The 19,842-nt window shown below is 53.9% G+C and overlaps 1 protein-coding gene across 1 annotated transcript in view; it reads left to right on the forward strand.

The window, feature by feature from the left end:
• VIPR2 (vasoactive intestinal peptide receptor 2) overlaps window positions 1-19,842 on the forward strand; it is a 66,870-nt gene that overhangs the window by 12,807 nt on the left and 34,221 nt on the right. Inside the window, exons 3-4 of the mRNA XM_040643739.1 lie at window positions 9,785-9,892; window positions 14,712-14,809. Of these exons, the coding sequence (XP_040499673.1) occupies window positions 9,785-9,892; window positions 14,712-14,809 (206 nt within the window). The remainder of the gene's footprint in view (window positions 1-9,784; window positions 9,893-14,711; window positions 14,810-19,842) is intronic.

Consider the following 19,842-nt stretch of genomic DNA (forward strand, 5'->3'; position numbering starts at 1 on the left):
TCGGTCCGGGCCTACTTAGTTGTTTCTCTCGGGGACCCGTGTACGAGTCGGGGGAACGCGGAAGAGCCAGCCGCCAGTTGGTGTCTCTGTTGGCGTAGTTCATCTTCCTCCGTGCTCGCTGGCAGGAGGAGCTCCCGGCACAGGTAACCCGTGACAGTGCAGCCTCGGGCATAGTAGGTGCTCAGTAAACACTGGTTGAAGAAGTGAGTACTCATCACTGTGGGCGCTAAGAGGGCCTGGGTCCTCTCAGCCACAGGCTGCTCTACGTCAGGGGAAGCGCAGTTTATGATGGGACAGTGCTTTGTTTGGTTTCTGCCCCGCGGACAACTCGGTTGTCACGACGCCCCAGGCGTGTTCTATGAGCTTGTCTTGCAGAGCCTTCCAGCAACACCTTCCAGCATGCGCTTATCTTTCACCCGCACGAACGTGTCCGAGAAGAGCACGTTGTTAGTTCTGATGTGTCACTGTTGCGTATCTCCCCCAAAAAGGCTCCTTTCTGCTCTGCTTCTGCCAACAGCCATTAGTTTCATCGTTCCTGATTGCAGCATTTTTAACGCCGTATTTGGCACCATCCCCAGCTCAGTGAATGCATGGATGTAGCTGGCCTTATCTCACCAGTAAATATTTTAAGAACAAATGATGTAAATACACATCTTTAGAACAACAGGAAGAAGGAACCCCTCATCTGGTGGGATTTGATCGTCACTGTTCACGTTCAGATTACCTGGGGTTCTTGGAGTAACAGGAGGTTAGTAACTGGCCGCCAGAACAGGTAGCCTACAAAGGTACCCAAAGAGGAAACTCAAAGCCAAGGGTGGGACCGGCAGGAAAATTGAGGCATGTGAGTGTGTTCTGGAGGGGTTCACAGTGACCCTGCTCACTGTCACCACGCAGCTCCCCAGAGAGCCTCACTGGCTTCAGTGGGGAGTCTTGTTCACAGTAACCGCTGAGGCGGAGAACCTGGCTCTCTGGGCAGCAGCTCCTGGCAGCTGCCGGGGCACAACATCCATGTCTCAACCCCATGCACGCTGAGCTCAGGAAACAGAGACCCTGGGGTCCTTCTTATGCTGTGTGCTCAACTCAGGCCACCAGAAAACCATGGCCTGCGTGTGCAGGAATGGCAGTATTTTGGGGTGGTCTCTGAGCAGAAAGTCAAAGCAAGGTAGGGAAGAGAATATTAAGTTCTGCCAGTTGTAACTGCTCCAGGAAAGCTCCAAGAGCAGACTTGGGGCTGAGAGCAGAAATTAGAAGTAGCCCAACTTTGACCATAGGACATGTGACAAATATTACAGTGAACTGAAGCCTCGAGGTTAGAGAGTTGCTTCAGTTGTGCTGACCACCACTGGGAGAAATCAGAAGGTCCACGTCTGGCCTTTTGAATACTGGGTGTCCACCAGTGTCTGCATCTAGAGTGAGGGGAGAACTCTGGCCACAGAGTCATCCTGGCTCTGGGGCCCGCAAAGACTGCTTGTGTGTTCACCTGTTTGTGAGCACCTGGAGGCGAAGGGTAAGCCAGGGTCCCCTCAGGAAGCCCGTCTGCAGCATGGCCCTGGGGCCAGCTCTTTAGGGCCAGCAGGTAGGGGTTGGGCAGCGGTCGGCTTGTCTGGGGTTTCAGGTCAGAACAAATGGCTGGGTCACAGACAAAGCTCGTGTAAAAGGGGTTTTTTCCAACTCAGTTGGTGAGACGTTCCGTCGAGCATTTAGTTCTTTAATTTGATAACAGGCATGGAGGGGGGCTGGAAATGGGAAACAGGTCAATGGCTTTGATGACCAAAATGAAGATAATTCATTTGTTTAAAGACCATTAAATTAGAAGTTTAGAGCTCCGAGGATCCATGCCCAAGTCCTAGGTGGTAGCAGAGCTACACCTGTCGGGCTCCTCTGGTTCTTAATTCAATGGGAGAGACTGAGAATACAGTTCCCACCATCCAGACCTTCCTGGTGGCAGACAGTGTGGTGAGAACACCTGCTCTGTGTTGCTCCTGTCTCAGTTTTTATCTGGTTCATTCTTCTCCTACAAGAACACAGAGCGCCAGGCGGGGGTCCTTGCCTTCAAGTAATAAAAATAAGGAGCCGTGTGAAATAGAAGGGAGTAACTGCTTCAGAGGCATTTTCGGGGCCTCTGAGATCAGTTCCCGTCAGGGCACCGGCCAAGACCTCATCTCTCATTTCTGACTTCGTCCTTGTCCTCTGCCCCGGAGCCGCCCACAGAGCAGGGGCCATGCGGGGATCGGGGGCTGTGGCTGGGAGACAGAGGCCTGTCTAGTTGCACAGCCAAGAGAAGTTGTGGGAAGACCACCAGTGCCTCTGAAGAGGTCAGCTCTGAGTTCCGCAAGCCCCAGAGGGAGTGTGGGCAGATCCCCACCCGAGCCGCTGAGGAAGTCTCCCTGCCCACCTTGCCCTCCCAGCCTCCACCCGCTGTAGGCCGCTGGCTCAGCGTGAGCCTACGTGGAGCGAGACACATCGGATGGAGAAACCAGACTATGCCTGAGCCCAGCATGGTCAGAAACTCGAGAGGCACAGCCTGCGTCTCCTCCAGGGACACAGACCTGCCCACGGAGCAGGCGTGAAGGGACCGCGCTCTTTCAGATTGGATCTGGCACAGACATGTTGGCACACAATATAATAAATGTAGCAATCGTGGGTTTCCCTGCATGTGCGGCCGGCCGCACTAGAGGTTTCCTGGGGCAACGTCTCCGTGCTCCTCTTGGGTGAGCCGATGCGGCGTGGAAATGTGCGTCCCGTGGGCGGTGTCGCTTTCGTTATTTAAGAATGAACACTTGGGAAAACATGCAGAATTTTAAAGACATATCTCGGTGCAGTGCTTTTATTGTCACTGTAAGTAATGAGAAGTTCCGAGTGGGCAGATGGCGGGGCAGCGGGATTTGGCGAGGGCTTGGACGTGTTTCCAGAGGGTCTCACGACCTGAGACAATCTCGCAGCCTCCTGAGGCAGGACCTCCCGTTTGCAGAGTGTTTGACTGATGAGCTGTAGTTTCTTCCCAACTCGGAAACTCTGCTGTCTTTAGAACAATCGCCCGGCTGACCCTGTGAATCGTCGCGCTCCCCACTTCCTTTTCTCCCTGGCAGAGCACTGGTGCTTATTTTAAGGGGCTGAGGAAGGCGATGGCAAAGGGAGTTAGCGTTGTTCGAGTGCTTCTTCCTATTCGGAGATGTCCAGGGACCCCAAACCAAAACACAGGCCACAGGGGCCTCTGTGACGCCGAGCCCCCCACCCTCCACCTGCGATGGGCTGGGACCCAGCTCCGGCCCCACAGGGGGCAGCCCCTGCAGAGGCCCCAGTGTGACCAGAGGCTGGGCCCGCCTGCCTGGCACTTCCAGGGACCCCAAGCACAACAGCTGCTTCACGGGCTGCTGCTTCCAAGGCTGGGTGGCCTGGCGTCTCCACCCCAGCCACGCTGGGTGAATCACCCTAGAGGCTGTGAGGGCCAGGGGTTGGGGCAACACACAGGCCATGAAATCGGGCTCCTGGGCCGGCCTCGTCCTCTGTGAGATACGCACCAGTGGCCTTCGCGTTCTGGGGATTAAATGAGTTCTTGTATCCAAAGTGCTGAGGGCAGGGCCTGGCCCATAGGAGGTGGTATTTCTGTCAGTTGGCCACGATCAGCATTATTACTCTGGCACCATCTCTTTTCATGGTCCCATCTGAGGGGGCTGGTTGGGCAGAGCTCCTGGGCTCACGGAGGGGCAGAGGAGGAGCAACAAGTGAGGGGTCCCCTCAGCGCTGAGATGCCAGGCGCTCCGGCATCCTCGGGAGAACGTGAAGTGCCACCCCCACCTGTCCAGGGCTCACTGGCGGCTCAAAGTTGTCTGCTCCGTTGCTGACGGGGATCTCACCGGCACTTTGCAGAGGGAGAAGCGGACGTCTGGAAAGGGTGGGCACGTGCTCACGCACAGAGCTAGATGTGTGGTTTTTCTGGTCTTTCTTGAGCAAGGTTAAAGAAAAAAAAAAGTAAATTAAAACTCGTCTATAATGAAGGTCCTTGGACTCGATGGTGTGTTTTCACCGTGGACGGAGGGAGGCCTGTAGAGCTGAGCCGATCCAAGTTGGAGGCCTTCACACTTTCTCCTCCTGCCGCTAAATAGCAGTTACTTCTCAGTGTCTCCCATCCACCCCCTTCCATCTCCTTATTCACGTGAAGACGCCCCCACTGAACTCTCAAGCCACCTGCACGACAGAGACAGGGGTCAGCAGGGAGGACAGGCAGGCGTGTGCGGGGCTCTCCCGGCCGGGCTCTGTCTTGCTGCAGCCAACTGTGGCTTTGGCGTCTTCACCGAGACGGACGTGGCGCATCTGAGTTTCACGTGCGGCTCCTGGAAACCAGTACGAGGGTATCTAGTAGTTATCCCTTCGCGCCCAAGCCATGGAAACCCCTCTTGTGCGACAGTACTCGGCTTTCTTCAGGACTCTGGCTGTTACCGTCCTGCAGGAGCTGCCCTTGGGAGGCACTGACCTCCCAGGGGCCTGGCTGAGCGGTCCTCAGGAGCAGGCAGGGAAGAAGAAAGGCTCCTTTGTCAGCACCTGAGGTGGCTCTGGGCGGACCTCCCGGGCACTCTCGGCTTCCCTGCTGGTTCTGGGAGAAGCTTTGCCACTTGTGACTTTAAACTTAGATTAAGCTTTTGAACGGAGGAAGTTATTGGTAATATTTACTCTTAAATGTGGAGGGAGGCCCACTGCCAAATCCTGCCCAGCCTGACACTTCAGTGCCAGAAGCGGTTTTCTCTCCGTCCTCTTCCCCCTCACCTGCTCCTATGGAGAGCCAGGAGATCCAGATGGCGAGGACGCCCGAGGCAGGTCTCCCAGCCTCTCCACAGGCCAGGCTGCAGGAGCCGGGTCCCTCCCTCCCTGTCACGGGTCTGGGCCTGGCCGCTGCCCGCGGGACCCCGGGATCCTCACACAGACAGGGCAGCATCTCGGTGGTCACAGCCTTGCCTGAAACACAAGCCGGACGTTTGCTACGTGAGCACTGAGAGTCGCCCCGCTGTCCGCACGCAGAGGTGTGGGGGGAGTTCTCGCCGTCACTCTTGAGGCTAAAGGAGGAACCTGGACTCGGGTACATGCCTCTGGCTCCGTGCAGGGCTGCCATCACGAAGTGTCTTGAACACGGAAGACGGAAGGGATGGGAGCGTATCACCTGAGGTCCTGTGAGGGCCAGTGAGGCCAGCGGCCTTCCAGGTGAGAGCAGTGACAAGCAGAGATGAGCACGTGTTGTGGTGCCGGCTCTGGACCAGTGAGCCTCACCGTGGACTGCAGGGTCAGGGCCGTGAGGGGGAAGCTCGCCGTTCACAAATCTCTCTCCTACAGAAAGTGTAACATGGAAGGAACGAGGTTCGTGTTGTGCTTTGCCCGAGAATTATTTGCTGTTTATGTCATTGAGATACTGAGAACAAAACCCAGAACCCAGAACAACACATGCAGCGGCGTCTGTGAGAGTTCTGCCTTGCCTGGAAATATTTTGGAGAGAAAACCGGGTACAAGGGGATTAGTTTCCTTTTACTTATGGCAGATTCCTCCCCAGTTGGTGAGGCTCCCCCCTCTGACAAGATGAGCTCAAGGAGGTCGAATGACCGCTGCTTCCCTCAGAGTTCTGTCCTCTGCGCCCATATTTCCGGTACATTCATAGGAGCAAGTTCCCAGAGTAGCCTTTCCTGGACCCTATTCATCGGGGTCCTGTGTGTGCTGACAGTGCCGTGGGTTTAGGGAAGGTCTGCAGGCCGCACACGCAGAAGGCTGGGTTTTCTGAGCCTGGGGTGTTGTTTACGCTGGGCACCCGTACTTACTCTTCCCTTGAAATTGGCAGGTTCACTCCAGGCAGCTTGGCCAGGCTCCCGGAGAGGGCTCTCCCTGCCCACCCCACCTGTCGCCCCTCCCGCAGCCTCTGGGAGACTGTGTAACACACCGATGCCTCCCAAGGCCAACTGCTCAAACAGTGTGCAAGCTCCCAGAAAACTAGTGAGCGCTTTGGGAAAACTAGGAAAAGCAAGTTGCCGCCGAGCAGCTGTCGAGCTGGAGGTGAGAATGGGCCCGGGTCGCTCTGGACATCTAGCCTGGCCGGAGCCTGTCAGCACACGCCCAGACTCTCCAAGTGGGAATCCGAGACACAGCTTGTGTGCAGCGGAGAAGCCCCGAGAGGCCCAGTCAGCAAGTCCACACGCAAGGGAAAGCCTCTTGCTTTATGTTCCAAGTTTAAGCAATAAACACACACTTCTGTGTTTAAATTAACAGACGTTTAAGGCATTTTTTTCTGGCTTTTCAATTCACCAAGCTACTAACCACCATTTAAATAAGAGGGTTTCTCCTCCATCTTCTTGGTGGGTTTTGAAAGATAGAAAATATTTGTGTGATAAGTGAAAAGTACATTTTTTACCAAAAAGTTCTCACTTATATTTATTCATAAAACATCTTAGATAATTTATATGGGCATTTTTAGCTGATAAACCGCCACGGGGAGAAAGTCTCACCCGTCTGGGCTGGTTTACCCTCGGTCTTGGCACAGTGACGACGGTTGGTGTGATTTTCTCTCTTCCTCCGTGGTGATTCGTGAGAGTGTCTTGTTAGTTACTGTGTGTGGGGTGTGTTAGCTCAGGCCGGGGGGTGCCGTCCGCGAGAGCCTCTGCGATGGTGAGGTGCTGCGGTCGGAGCCGTGCTGGCATCGCCACAGACCACGCGCGGTTACTGCAACCGAGGAACTGCATTGTTACTGTGCTTAGTTTTCATTAATTTAGATTTCAGTTGAAATGGCCACATGTCGCTAGTGGCTGCCATATTGGAAATGCGGTGCGAGGACTTTTTCCCGGTTTTATATCAATGTATCCCACTTGGTTCGTTTGCTTTTACTACTGTTTTAGCTAAGAGTTCTGACTTCCGTTGAGTGACAGCAGTGATAGCAAGGGTCCAGTCAGGTTCCTGACTTTGTTGCCCACTGTGTTTAATCATTTCTAATCATACTTGCTATTTTAAACAAATGGTCTTTGTGATGTTAGAGCAGTCTCATTATATTATGTTCTTGCTTGGAGTTTAAAAATTAGGAATGGCTGCTAAATTTTGTCAGCTAACTTTTCAGCGTCTGTCGATATGAACAAGCTTTTTCTCCTCCCAGACCGACTCTGGACCTCGTTATCACTGTCTTAGATACCGAGGGTTGCTGCCAGGGCATAACAAAACCAAATTCCTCCCGCAGGCCTGATTGCCTCACCGGACCACGTAGTCTTAGACGACCTAGACTGCTCACCGCTTCTCAGACTAGCCTTCTCTCCCCAACGTGATGTCCTTGCTCATACTGGTCTTTCATCAGCATGGCCCCTGCCGGTCGCGCTTTGGTCCCTCCTCCGGTCTGCCCTCCAGCAGAGTCACGGCACAGCTGTTGGCTTACAGTATTAGGTCACGGTTGTCCATACAACAATCACTGTTTCCTTTCTTGTATAACTTGATGCTTTCCTGCCACGACAAGTGCCTGATTTTTCTGTTCCTTCATTTTCCATGTATCAGTAAGTACGCATCACACTTCGTACCAGAACAACAAATTACTCTCAAGACGAGCGGGTACGTGAGGTCATCACAAAGTGCTGTTTCTTTCTTACAGCATCTCCTCCTGGGTGCTCCGTCCTCCTGCCTCAGTTGGCCTGGCTGGTCTGGGGCCTCCCAAGGCTTCTGTTCTGGTTAGGGGCCTACGCTCAGCCTCCAGGAGAACCTGGCAAGGGAAGCAGGAGGGAGGTCTCAGTGCTCAGAATTCAAGTTTGACCAGGTGCTCTGGCATTCCGTCCAGCCCGTGCTCGGCACCCTGTGTCCAGAGCCCTTCCAGTGGGCAAGCGTCGCCGGCCTCTCGCTCTTCACGCTTCTGCAGGCCTGGCAGTGTCTCCCTCTGCTCTCCCTCATTACTTAGCACAGATGAATGCTTTCTATCATCCGAGTTTACTGCCATCTCTGGGTGCTGCCCTTTCAAACGTCTTGATGTCATTTTCGTGGGATTTGGGAAGTGGAAGGGAGGAGCTTATGGACTCCTGATTGGCTGTCTCCTGCCCTCAGACTCGCCACATATCCACACACACCGCTGGGCCGGGCATACTGCTCTCCCTGCTGGACCGCCAGCAGGAAGGCTGGTTACCCTTGAGTAACCTCTGAGTAGCCTCTGAGTCCTGCACGACCACTATCTGTGGGTCCAGGAAACGCACAAATAAAAGGAAGGCTTGCCGACGATGGAAACGGTGATCCATGGGACTCTAGGGACTTGAATCAAATCCTGCTGTAATACGAAGATTGACTGAAACAAACCTGTGGGTTTAATATGTCTCCATTAAGGGTTCGTCATTAAAGCAGAAATTATCATTTTTGTGGTGAAGACAGCTGAACCGTCACAAAAACCAATGGCCAGCGCTCAGAATGCGCTGCTTTCCCGTCGGTGAGAGTCTCAGCCTCCGCTTGTGTTTCTCTGGAGATCTGGGCACCTTTACCGGCCCCTTGGTGGCTCTCTGTTGGAAACCCTGGCCCTGGCGGGTCTCGTCCAAGCCTCAGCACCCACCTGTCTCCTGCGCTGACGTGGGACAGTGTCACGTGTGCTGTCACCGCGGGGCCCCTCCCTGGCCTGGGCTCTGCTGCCGAGGTGCATACCTGGAGAAGCGTCACTCACTTGTACTTCATGACTTGCTCTGGATATTTCTTCAAAAGCAGTATTTCTTTAAATATGTAAGAATGTTAACATGGTATGAATTTATGCATTCATTTAATCGTTGGCATGTAATTGAAGTTTTAGAATAAATATATTTTCATTTTTATTTTAAAACCTTTAGAAAGCATTTTCACCTGCGAAACTTGACTTATGCCCACTTTATCAGAGGCATCCGCGTCGTTGAAGTAAAACCCTGCGGTGGTCACACCAAGACTGCAGATACCGCTGGTGTCTGCGTGCAGCTGCCGCTCGGGCTGGGGGCTCGGGCTGCGGCTCGTTGCTTCTACCGAGGCTGGCCCATGGCTCCTCCGATACCGAAGTTTAAACGAAATACAGCACCTTAGAGGTCACAAAATGCAGTAGCAGTACCTTGGGCTTGCAGTATAAAGCCCTGGGTTCGAGTGTGGGTTCCATCACGGTCTGTGTGCAGGGTCACTGCCTTCCATCTGGGATGACGGACACAAGGTAGGCCTTGCACAGGGTGGGGTGGGTGCTGAGACCCTGTAAGAGAGCTGGAAAATAGCTTCAGCTATAACATTATGCAGACTAGGCTATCTGATAACTGCATGAGGTAACCTGAGATTTCATCACTTAGATGCCATCTTAACTGTTAAAATCAAGTAAACGGATCAAATACTCAAACTTGCAAATTACCCTTGAAGTCAGATGCCCTGAAAGCACAAGTAAGTGTACGTGCATCCCGGGGACCCCAAGCCTTCAGGACTTACACCACCCCAGGTAGTACCCATGTGATCACGCCGGGGCACGCACATCAGCGGAAGAATAACTCGCCATTCAAGAAAATTCAGCAGCACGGTACACAGCGGAACACTCAGTTATTTCTGCCACACATCTGGTTATTTCTCCAAACCTGGTTCAAATGAGCACACAAGCTAAGAATATTCTCAATAACATTGTTGGTGCAAACTTGTTCCACAAAAAAAAGTAATTTGCAAGATAACCATCTAAGTACTGGGCTATCTACTTGCAAAGCTTTTAAGCAGATGTGCTCCTGTCAGCCTGGGCTTCCCGCAAGCTGCAACCCCTGAGCTTCCCTTGTGCGCGTAAGTCCTTCTCACACTTTCTCTCTCCCTCCAGCCTGCACTGGTGTCTGGGACAACATCACCTGCTGGCGACCGGCGGATATAGGCGAGACCGTCACAGTGCCCTGTCCTAAAGTGTTCAGCAATTTTTACAGCAAACCAGGTACGGTCAGCATTATGCCTAAGCTCCTGCAGAGGCTGTGGGCTCGCTTCCCCTCAAGGCCACAAGCAGGCTTATTGGTTTCCTTTACGAAGTGAGTCAGTGAACAGCTGTGCCATCGTGTGCTGAGCTGGCTTTGGGAGCAGGAGGAGGAGAGGCTTCTTGCTGGCTCAGCCACCTGAAACCAAACACCGGGGAGAGCAGGTCTTAGGCAAGCGTGGACGCATGAGCCTGATACGTGACAGATGGGGCCTGAGCTCCAAAATGGGGGGAGGTGGCAACAGACACGAGGGCCGTGGCTTTAGGCACCGAGAACATAACCACGCTTCCCTGCCGTGTGTGGCTGCCCAGGAGCCCCCAGAGAGCATCCCCAGAGGTTTTGAGGAGCCCCGATGCTCGGGGACAGCGGCCAGCCTCCCCTGGAGTCCAGACGCAGCTTCTCGTGCACAGGAAACGTCTTGCTCATTGGACTGACTCTCCTCAGCTCCCAGCCCCCACTTTCTGAACTAGCTCCATGAGGCCCGAGGACCCACAGTCTCTGTGTCCGGGGTCAGAAGGGGCTGGCCGGGGCGGGGGTGTGCCACCTGTCCTGTGTCTGCTCTCTGCACAGCACTGCTCCTTCTCTTGGCTCGTTCCCAGGAGGTGGCTCTGCTGTGTTGTCTTTTGTGTTGTTGTAAATAATCCAGATTCTTATAACATGAAGAAATCTGTCTGGAAAAATAGAAGAGAGAAGATACATCTGGAAGTCGGAGAGGCATGGTACTTTGGAGTACTGTAGAGAACTTATTTTCTTCTTGAGCCAACGTTACGGGGTAAAAACTCTGAGAGCTACAACTGTTGTAGTGCCCCAAGCAGAATGCTGTGGCTCAGATCGGGATGGAGAGAAAGGGGACTCAAAAGGAAAAGGTTTTGTTTCATCCTTGTGACTTGCACGGTGAGACTTGTTCTCCGTGAGTTAGTCAGTGAAGCTGTCTGAGCAGACTGGTCACGCCTGCATAAGCATCATTGGTCATCTTCAGCTCAGAAAAACTAAATCATTTTAGAGAATCTGAACTTTAAAAAATATCCTGTCCCATCAATAACATTTCTACCAAATGGTTTGGGCTGTAATATTCTCCCAGAAATCCCAAATGAACTAGCATAGACCTAGGCTACCCCGAATCAGATGGCTGGGCTCTGAATGCTTCCGGGGGCAGCCGGGGGTTTCCCACAGACAAACGCAAGAGCTCTGGCTCCTGGGCCATCTGCTGTGAGCACCCAGCCTGTGCCAGACAGGAGCCATCAGGGGCACGCAGCGCCCAGGTCGGCTCAGCATCTGGCTCTGCTTAGAATCACTGTGCACCCTCTCCTTTGGGGATGTCTTGGGTTAGATGCTTGATGCTTTCTTGTCCAAGCAGGGAACATGACACGGCCGTGCTATCGCGGGGAGCGTCTCCACCACTGGGAAGTCTGCTGGAGTTGCCCTAAATCTGCGTATCATGGCTGGACGATCTCAGGTGGACACGCATCCACTTGTTTGGTCACAAAAGTGTGAACCGGGAGGTACTTACACAGACTGTTGACAAACTGCTGTCCACAGGGAATGCTTAGAATGCTCGTGTAATTACTCAGAGAAACGTGGACATAGTCCAGAGGTGGGGGTGGAGTAGGGCTGGGGCCGGGGCCCACAGGCATCAGATGACAATGGGCTGAGGCCCCAAAGGTGAAATTTGGCAGAGATAAATGGGTGGTCTTGAAATACAATGAAGAACCAGCAGGGCTTGAGTCTGTGAGGTACTTTCCAGTTTACAGAAAGCTTTTACAAATATGGTAGTCGCTCCTCCCAGTGACCTGTGGGGAGCGCCAGGCCGTAGAGTGACATGTGATCATTTGGTCCACAGACCCAAATGTTCAAGAAATAGATCTGTGTTTTTATAAAAAGTTGTTTTCTTTACTGGGTTCTCATACCTCCAGTAAGTGGGAAGCTGGGGGCCTCTCCGGAGAGCCGTGCATGTGGTCATGGCAGCCAGCACCTTGCTCTCTGCTGTCTTCATGCTGGGGAGGCCCCTCTGAGCTGTGCTAGGGTATGGGGTGCAAGTCCACCCCCACAGGCAGGCAAGGGCTCTGCCTCCAGTGTAGCAGCAAAGCTCTGGGGACTCGGTGCAGCACCGAGGAGTCCCAGCGGGAAGCGGTCAGGTGAAGGAGCAGGGCAGGCTCGGAGAGGAGGGAGGGTTGTTCTGAAGAGCACCTCGGGGTGCTGCGGGTGCCTTCAAGCGTAGCATGGAGGGTGGATGTGCCCTGCATCTGGACAAAATGGTCCAGAGCACATGCCCCGTAGCCAAGCAGCCTGGGCTCTGAGTTCTGGCCATGCGAACTTGTCCTGCAAGGACGTGAGCAAGTCCCAAAATGAGCTGGGCGTTGGAGTCAGACCCTCTGCAGAGGGCTGTGGAGCTTGCCTAACACAATGCCTTCGACACAGAGCTCACACATGGAGCTGCTCTCACTCGGACTGGGTTGTCTGGAGGGCAGGGGCCTCCACGCCCCGAAGGACACACTGCTCCGTGCAGTGCAGGCACGCCCAGCCTTCCTGCCTCAGGGCACAACCAAGGACCCTCCTAACAGCCACACTCAGATTTACACTCAATGAGCAAAGGACTGGAAGCCCGTAATCAGCCTTGGGGAACAGAGGAGAGAGGAACCTGTCAACAGAGGGCCCCCAGGCACTGCGGCTGAATTTAGGGCTACAGCAGAGAGAGTTCACGAAGATGGGGGGTTCCCACAAAGTGGTGAGGGTTCCCATAGAGCAGATGGTCCCACAGGTAGAGGAGGGCTCACAAAGTCAGGGTGGGAAGAGATTCCTCTCACCGAGGAGGGAGAACAGGGTCCAGGCTCCTGAGTCCTAAAGCTGTCTTTTCTTCCTTGGTCCTGCTTTCACCAACCAGGCCTCCCCTCCCCATCACCTCCGAGGTCCCCCCTCACCTCCCCAGCACCCCAACACCTCCCTGGGCCCCCCCTCACCTCCCCAGTCCCTCTCTCAGCTCCCCAGCCCCTCTCTCACCTCCCCAGTCCCTCTCTCTCCTCCCTGGGCCCTGTCTCACCTCCCTGGGCCCACTCCCACCTTCCCGGCCCCTCTCTCAGCTCCCCAGCCCCTCTCTCACCTCCCCAGTCCCTCTCTCACCTCCCCAGCCCCTCTCTCACCTCCCCAGTCCCTCTCTCTCCTCCCTGGGCCCTCTCTCTCCTCCCTGGGCCCTCTCTCACCTCCCCAAGCCTTGTCCCTTTCAGGACTTTGTCTTACCTCCACTACCAGCTGTGGTCCTTGCCCTCCAGCTGCCCCCAGTCTCCCCCTGGGGCTAGAGCAGGAGGAGGTTTGGGGCCTGAAATCAGAAAAATGCAGGGGACGGCATGTTGGAGGGTGGCAGGGCAAGCCTACGTGATGCCGCCGGTGGCTTTGCTGAGCCCCTAACCCCACTTTCTTGCCAGCAGGGTCAGGGTCTGGGCCCTCCTGCCGCCTCCACACAGCACGCCAAGAATCGCTTACGCATGTTATCACCTCAACGTGAACACGCCTTCTCTTGATTTTGTTTGATTAATCAGTCATGTAGGCCACCTGTGTAGAAAACATAAAGGGTTTTTGAGTGAGAAAACCTGTTTCCGCCACTCAGGCGTTACGGAACCTTGGGCGTGTTACTGAGTCTCAGTCTCATGTGTAAAGTGGGAACAGTAGTGCCCACCAAGTCTGCTCACAGTGTCGGTCCCAAGCAGAGAGAAGATGTGAGTGAAAATATCTGCTATTCTGACAGCCTCAGGGGCTGTGAGTCAGGGAGGAAGCTTGGTGGGTGGTCAGCTGCTGAGCCTCCCAGCGCCAAGGGCAGGAAGTGCCTTCCCAGGCCTGAGCTTCCCGAAGCCCCCCACTGCAAGTCCCAGCTCCATCACAGGTCAACAGAGCCCCCACCTCAGGTCACTCATCACCATTCAGCGCCTACTGTGGTCACCGACTGAGGCCACTTTGTTGTTGTTGTTGTTTATTTATTTATTGGAGAGAGAGAAGGAACGTGGTGGGGGAGGAGCAGAGGGAGAGAATCTCAAGCAGACCCCACATGGAGTGCAGAGCCCAACGTGGGGCTCGATCCCATGACCCCGGGATCATGACCGGAGCTGAAACCAAGAGTGGGAGGCTTGACTGACTGAGCCACCCGGGCGCCCTGACACGTTCTTCTAAGTAGAGGGAACATTGCATTCCTGAGTTCAACACGCATGTTTACGTTAGTTAGGAGCAAAAAAAAAACAAAAAACAAACAAAAACAGACAGTGCTATAAGGTTGAAACTGCCTGTATTTCATGCAGTTTAAATCTTATACCCACAGTCTCCTCCTCCGATGTCACTGACCCGTGCTGCCTGCCTGTGCGTGCTGGCCATGCCCAGGGCAGCCGAGCGAAGGAGCTGGCACAGAACAGGATGGAATAGGATAGCAGGCTCTGGAATGGTTGGGATCTGGCGATCACTGTCTCCCTCTGGACAGAAGAGGAGTCTGTTAATTTTCATTGTGCTCCTTAATAATAACAACACAGGCCATTATAGCCATTACCACTGCACCTGGGCCTCATGACACAGAAGCTTTCCCGCGAGCTACTGAGGCCCTGCAAAACCCGGTTCTGTGGGTAGGGAGCCCGGGGGGGCTGGGGGTGAACGCACACAGCGTGAAGTGGCTGAATGGGTTGAGACTCAGCTCCTCACCGACCAGAGAGAGGAAGCATGCGGGGCCATGCCCCTGCAAGCCGCACATCACTACTAAGGCCAGCAGTTGTGGGCCTGCAGGCCTAACGCCTACACTTGATCTTCCAGGAAACATAAGCAAAAACTGCACGAGTGATGGGTGGTCAGAGATGTTTCCAGACTTCATAGATGCATGCGGCTATAATGGCGCCGAGGACGAGAGCAAGGTAAGGGTCCTCACGCAATTCCCGCACTCTCTAGTCCCTTTTCTGGAGCAAGGTAAGGGCCCCCGCGTGATCCCGCACTTTCTAGTCCCTTTTCTGGAACAATGTAAGGGCCCCCGCGTGATCTCGCACTTTCTAGTCCCTTTCCTGGAAGTGCGCACGGACAGCGTCAGTGTGCTGCCTGATGAGAATTACGTGCATTTCCTTTCCTCCGAAGAGCTGAGCTGCTTAATGGCCAAATTGGGCGAAGTCCCTATTTCAGATCTGTGCCCAGAATTTGGCGTCATTTCATGGTTCTGCCACTTTGGAGGCAGGAAAGCCTCATTCTCTTCGCCTTCCGGTTGTCTGAGTGGCTCTGCTGCCTGAAATGAGCTTTAACGGGCATCCATTCCGCCGACAGGTTTCTTTGGCCTGTTTAGGACTTTGCCACAAAGCGGGCGGTCCAGAAGCCATGCAGTCATGTTTTTAGCTGTGAGCCAGCAGCAGGAGACGGGACTAACACTAGAGCGTGTGTGCAAACTGAGAGACTGAGTGCATCCCTGGCCGACAGTGCCCAGGGCGTGTTGGGGGCTCCACTGATGGCTAGGGCTGCACTGTTGGCCGGCGTGGTGTAGGGAGGCCACGGAGGTGTGTTCAAAATGGGAATGTGATTGTTTAAATGATGTGTCAAATCAAGTCTGCTCAGTTCTGCTCAGCCTCCTGCACGTTCACCCTGCAACATTGTATGATTGTGGTTTCGCTTTGTTTACCACCAGAAAACCAGGTCGCCGTCCTCCCTTTGGGCTGCGTTCCTTCACCCCCAACGCCATATTAACGACAGGTGAATGCTGTATACACCTGAAGTCAGGTGTGTTTCTTGCACCCGTCCCCTGCAAACACCTGCTGTGTGGGAACCTACTCGAGCCCCTTTTAAAGAACTTGGGGAACACCTAGCTACTCGTGCACATTGGTCTCACTTCCCACCAGCCCTGGGCCCTGCCATCCCACCACCAGTGACACTGGTACCGATGTCACTGTCAGACCCATTTTCCTGGGGGATTAACACATCTTTCGCGTTCTTTTTTATAGAGGGACTGTCTTTGCTCTCCTCACTAAGATTTATGGTATAAAGCCAATTCTTTTACCACCGAATTATTAAACCCTAGAAAAGGAAGTACCTTGCATTTTAGCCAGTATCTCACTAATCGAAGGTAGGTTTCCTGACGTCTGGCCAACAGTGAGCACGATGGTGGTGGGGTCCAGTGCATACTGTGAGCCACGTCCGTTACCACTATCGTCTCACGTGGTCTTTTTCTGTTGCGGTTGATTGACATACGAACATTGTCTGTATTTAAGGTACAGGCCTACCTCGCTTTACCGCACTTGGCGACACTGTTTTTACAGATTGGAGGTTGTGGCAACGCTGCACTGCCCGTGGGGGACATTTATCCAACAATATTTGCTTACTTCGTCTGTGTCACGTTTTGCTAATTCTGACAATATTCCTTAGATTTTCGTGCTTATTCGTTACAGCGATCTGTGATCAGTGGTTAGACGCACTGAAAGCTCAGGTGATGTTTAGCATTGTTTAACGATGAAGTATTTTTAAGTAAGGTACGTACGTCATTTTTTTAGACACAATGCTGTTGTACATCCGGAAACTACAGTATGGTGTATGCATAACTCTCACAAGCATTAGGAAACCAAACCACTCGCTTGACTCCCTTAATTGCAATATTTGCTTTACTGCAGGGGTGTGGAACAAACCCACAGTGTCTACACGGCATGCCCGTATGCAGAGTGAGGTTTTGATGTGTGTATATACGTGTGTTGTAAAATGATTCCCTCAATCAAGCTAATTATCCATCGCCTCACATATTTACCTATTTTTTTTTCTTTTTTTGGTGAGACACAGACTTTATTCCTCTTATAACTGGAAGTTTTTACCCTTTGACTAACATTCCCCATGTTCCCCAGCCCTGTCTTACTTAGTCTTGGTGATAGCCCACCCTGCAGATGGAAACACTGAGGTTCGGGTGTGACAGGACGTGGTCAGAGGCCCGGCTCTGTTTCTGTTGTGCAGTCATTGAGACTCAGCTTTTCTGTCAGTTGTATTCACCTTCCCCCTCAGGGTGCAGTCACCTGAGCTCCAAGTGAAGCCTGGGGTGGGCCTGCATTCTCTCTGGCCAGTGGGGAGCCCCTTGGGGCCTGTGCGCACCTGGCACTCAGGGAACGTGTGCGGCTGCACTCCGTCCTGCACGTCCCAAAGGACACACAGGGTGGTTGACACCCTCAGCCAGGCTGTGGCCAGGGAAGCACAGATGCAGAGCAGCGCCCAGGGCGTCAGTCAAGGACACGTTTTCAGAATCTAACCCACAGAACGCCCTCTCCATCCCTCTGCCTTCTCGCCTGCCTCTGGTCTTTCCTCCGTCTCCGGATCAGAGCCTCAGCCTGCTGGTTTTGGAGTCTCACCACACAGGGCTTTGCACACTGGCCGGGGGCTGCCCTACACGGCAGATGAGAGTTCATGTCGTTCTTCTTGTGTGGACTGGACTCTGCAAGAAGGCCAAGTGAGATGCCAGCCTCTCGCGAGTCCCCTCTCGGGCAGGACACCCGCGGTGGTAGAGAGCCCTGAACACTGGGGCTGACGGCTCCGGCGGCCCCTGAGCTGCCCCAGCTGGAAGACGGAGGGTTGGTGCCACGATCACGGCTGCTGAGACTCCAGGGTGGAGCCCAGGGTTGGTGACCTGCGCAGGTCGAATTCGGAGCACGTTTTCATGGGAAGATACCTGTGGATTTCAGGTTCTAGACCAGTCCCAAACTGCTGTTTCGGTATTTGATATGACCAAACCAGGAGACCATCCTGTTGGCTTTCTAAGAATAAGACTTGAACTGGTTCAGAATCTATTCCCAGCTTCAGGACTATTTCTGTAGGAGGAAGAGTTCACAGGCCCCGTTCTGCAGACCCTACATTCTGACCAGGAATGGTGATTGCCCTTCTTCACAGTGATCAGGACCCCAGGAGTGGCTTCAGGGCAACCTGCCACATGACGTCTGCCTCCCAGGTGACCCTTACGGATGCCGTCAGCCCGTTTCAGGGGCAAGAAGACAGGCCCCAGGGACCAGGACAGTCCTGGGCCTCTGTGGTCGGGGGTGAGGGGGTAGGGCTCCGACACCCATGTTCACCCCCCCACACCTCTCGTTCCACTGTCTGCAGGCATCCTAGAGGCCTGTGTGGGGTGGAAGCAGAATGTCCCCAGAGCTCCCAGTAGCATTTATTCGAGGGTAGGCCCATCCTCATTCATTCGTTCCACAGTCGTTTCTTGGGAATCCCGGTGTTGTAAGCCTGTCCTGCTGTCATGAACCCACTGTGGTCGTGGGCAGGTCCTGAGAGCGGACATTTGAGGCAACGTTGGCACGCTTGACAAGTCAAAGCCGGCAGCTCCTTCCCTGCGTTTCCCCTGGATCACTCTGTAGGTGGCATTCCCAGGAAAACCGATGGAAACTCTTCAGGCTCTCAGAAGGGCGTGTGACTAAGCCCTGCCTGCGTGAAGCAGTGTCTCTGCTTTTCTGATGCTTTTCCATCCAGTCTGAAGAGCTATTTTTCTTCTTAATTAAACATTTCAGAGATTCTACAAATATCACGAATGCATATTCCCTACTAATGGATTAGAAAGTCAAAATATTTCAACGTGTGGATGTGAAGAGAATGACGGCACAAAACCAAAGTGAGTAAGTCTTCTTCCTGATTGCCGTTTCCACCATTCACATACTCTGAATACTTGGTTGTTTAAGGAATCCTGTGGAAGACGAGAACCACGCGGTGTGGCGGACGCACAGAGGGCCTGGCGGGTTCGCGGCCCCAGCTGGGTCTCCTCGGGCGGCGCTGGAGGTGAGCCCAGTGAACTGCTTGCGATGTCATTCCTCATCTCATCAGCAGCTCACTGTCCGCCCGGTTGTATGATTTTAATTGGATTTCCTGCTCTCACACAGCCAGACCCTGCTCTGGCTGTTGTGTGTGCAAACTTGGTTGGTTTCAGAATTAATTAAATTCCAGAAAAAAATTAGCCTCCACAAAGCCACAGGCTTGGCTATGTGTGGTGAGTGACTAAAAAGAAAAAATGAAGTCAGGAATGGGGAGTCCCGTGAAGGAATCAGTGTCCGAAGACCCCAGAGACCTCTGAGATGATGGCGGGAAGCACTATGGTGAAGCTGCTTCTCGCTCTGGACCAGGGCAGCCCGAGGGTCACAGGGGGCTTTGGCGGTGGTCTGGGCCTTTATGTTCTGGGTCTCACAAGCCGCAGTGAGACCATGCAGCTGGAGGGCTTGGCTCAGACTCTGTCACCAGGTCCTGGTTTCCGTGTCCAATCTTCCTTGTCTATGACCCTCTCCCACCAAAGCCCCCTTTGGACGTGTGCCTTGGTGTACGAGCATTTTCCTCTCCGGCCTTTGATCTTTGAATCATCGCATGAAGTGCTTCCTCCCATTAAGGGGATTTAAGGAGCACAGCCAGGGGCCCACAGGGGTCACACCAGGAGCTGCCCTCTGTCCTTTCCCATGCCCCAGCCTTCCAAGCAGCACGTGGGTGTCCCCACTCATGGGAGCTGAGGGTCTCCTGGGCTGAAGAGGCTGTCCTAGCGTCATGTTCTCAGCCTCCGGCGGGACGGCCAATAGGGGTCATTCTACCTGGAGTCATCTGCCTGGTGGTCCATCCCTCCAGGCCTGGCCCCCTACCCCAGGGCTCCGCTGAGCAGACCAGTCTCTTGGCGTTTTTCCTGCAGTGAAGGCTGTCTTGAGGCTCCAGTGCAGGGCACTCCCTCAAGCCAGGCTCCCTGCCTTAGTTTCCCATCCCATCTCCCAGGGATGCTGAGAGCTGGGGAAACATGGAAACACCTAGAAATTTAGCCACCACAAGTGTCTGTGGGGTCAGAGGTGCCTCCCCTCCCTGAGTATCAGGAGTTTTCCAGGTGAATGTACAAGGACCCAGGCCAGCACCCGCGCCCTTGACCATGTCTCAGTCGCCATGTGTGACTCTGCCCTCCAGCTGTGCCCCTGTC

The sequence above is a fragment of the Ursus maritimus genome, unplaced genomic scaffold (assembly GCF_017311325.1).
Source record: "Ursus maritimus isolate PB19 unplaced genomic scaffold, ASM1731132v1 scaffold_3, whole genome shotgun sequence".
Lineage (NCBI taxonomy): Eukaryota > Metazoa > Chordata > Mammalia > Carnivora > Ursidae > Ursus > Ursus maritimus.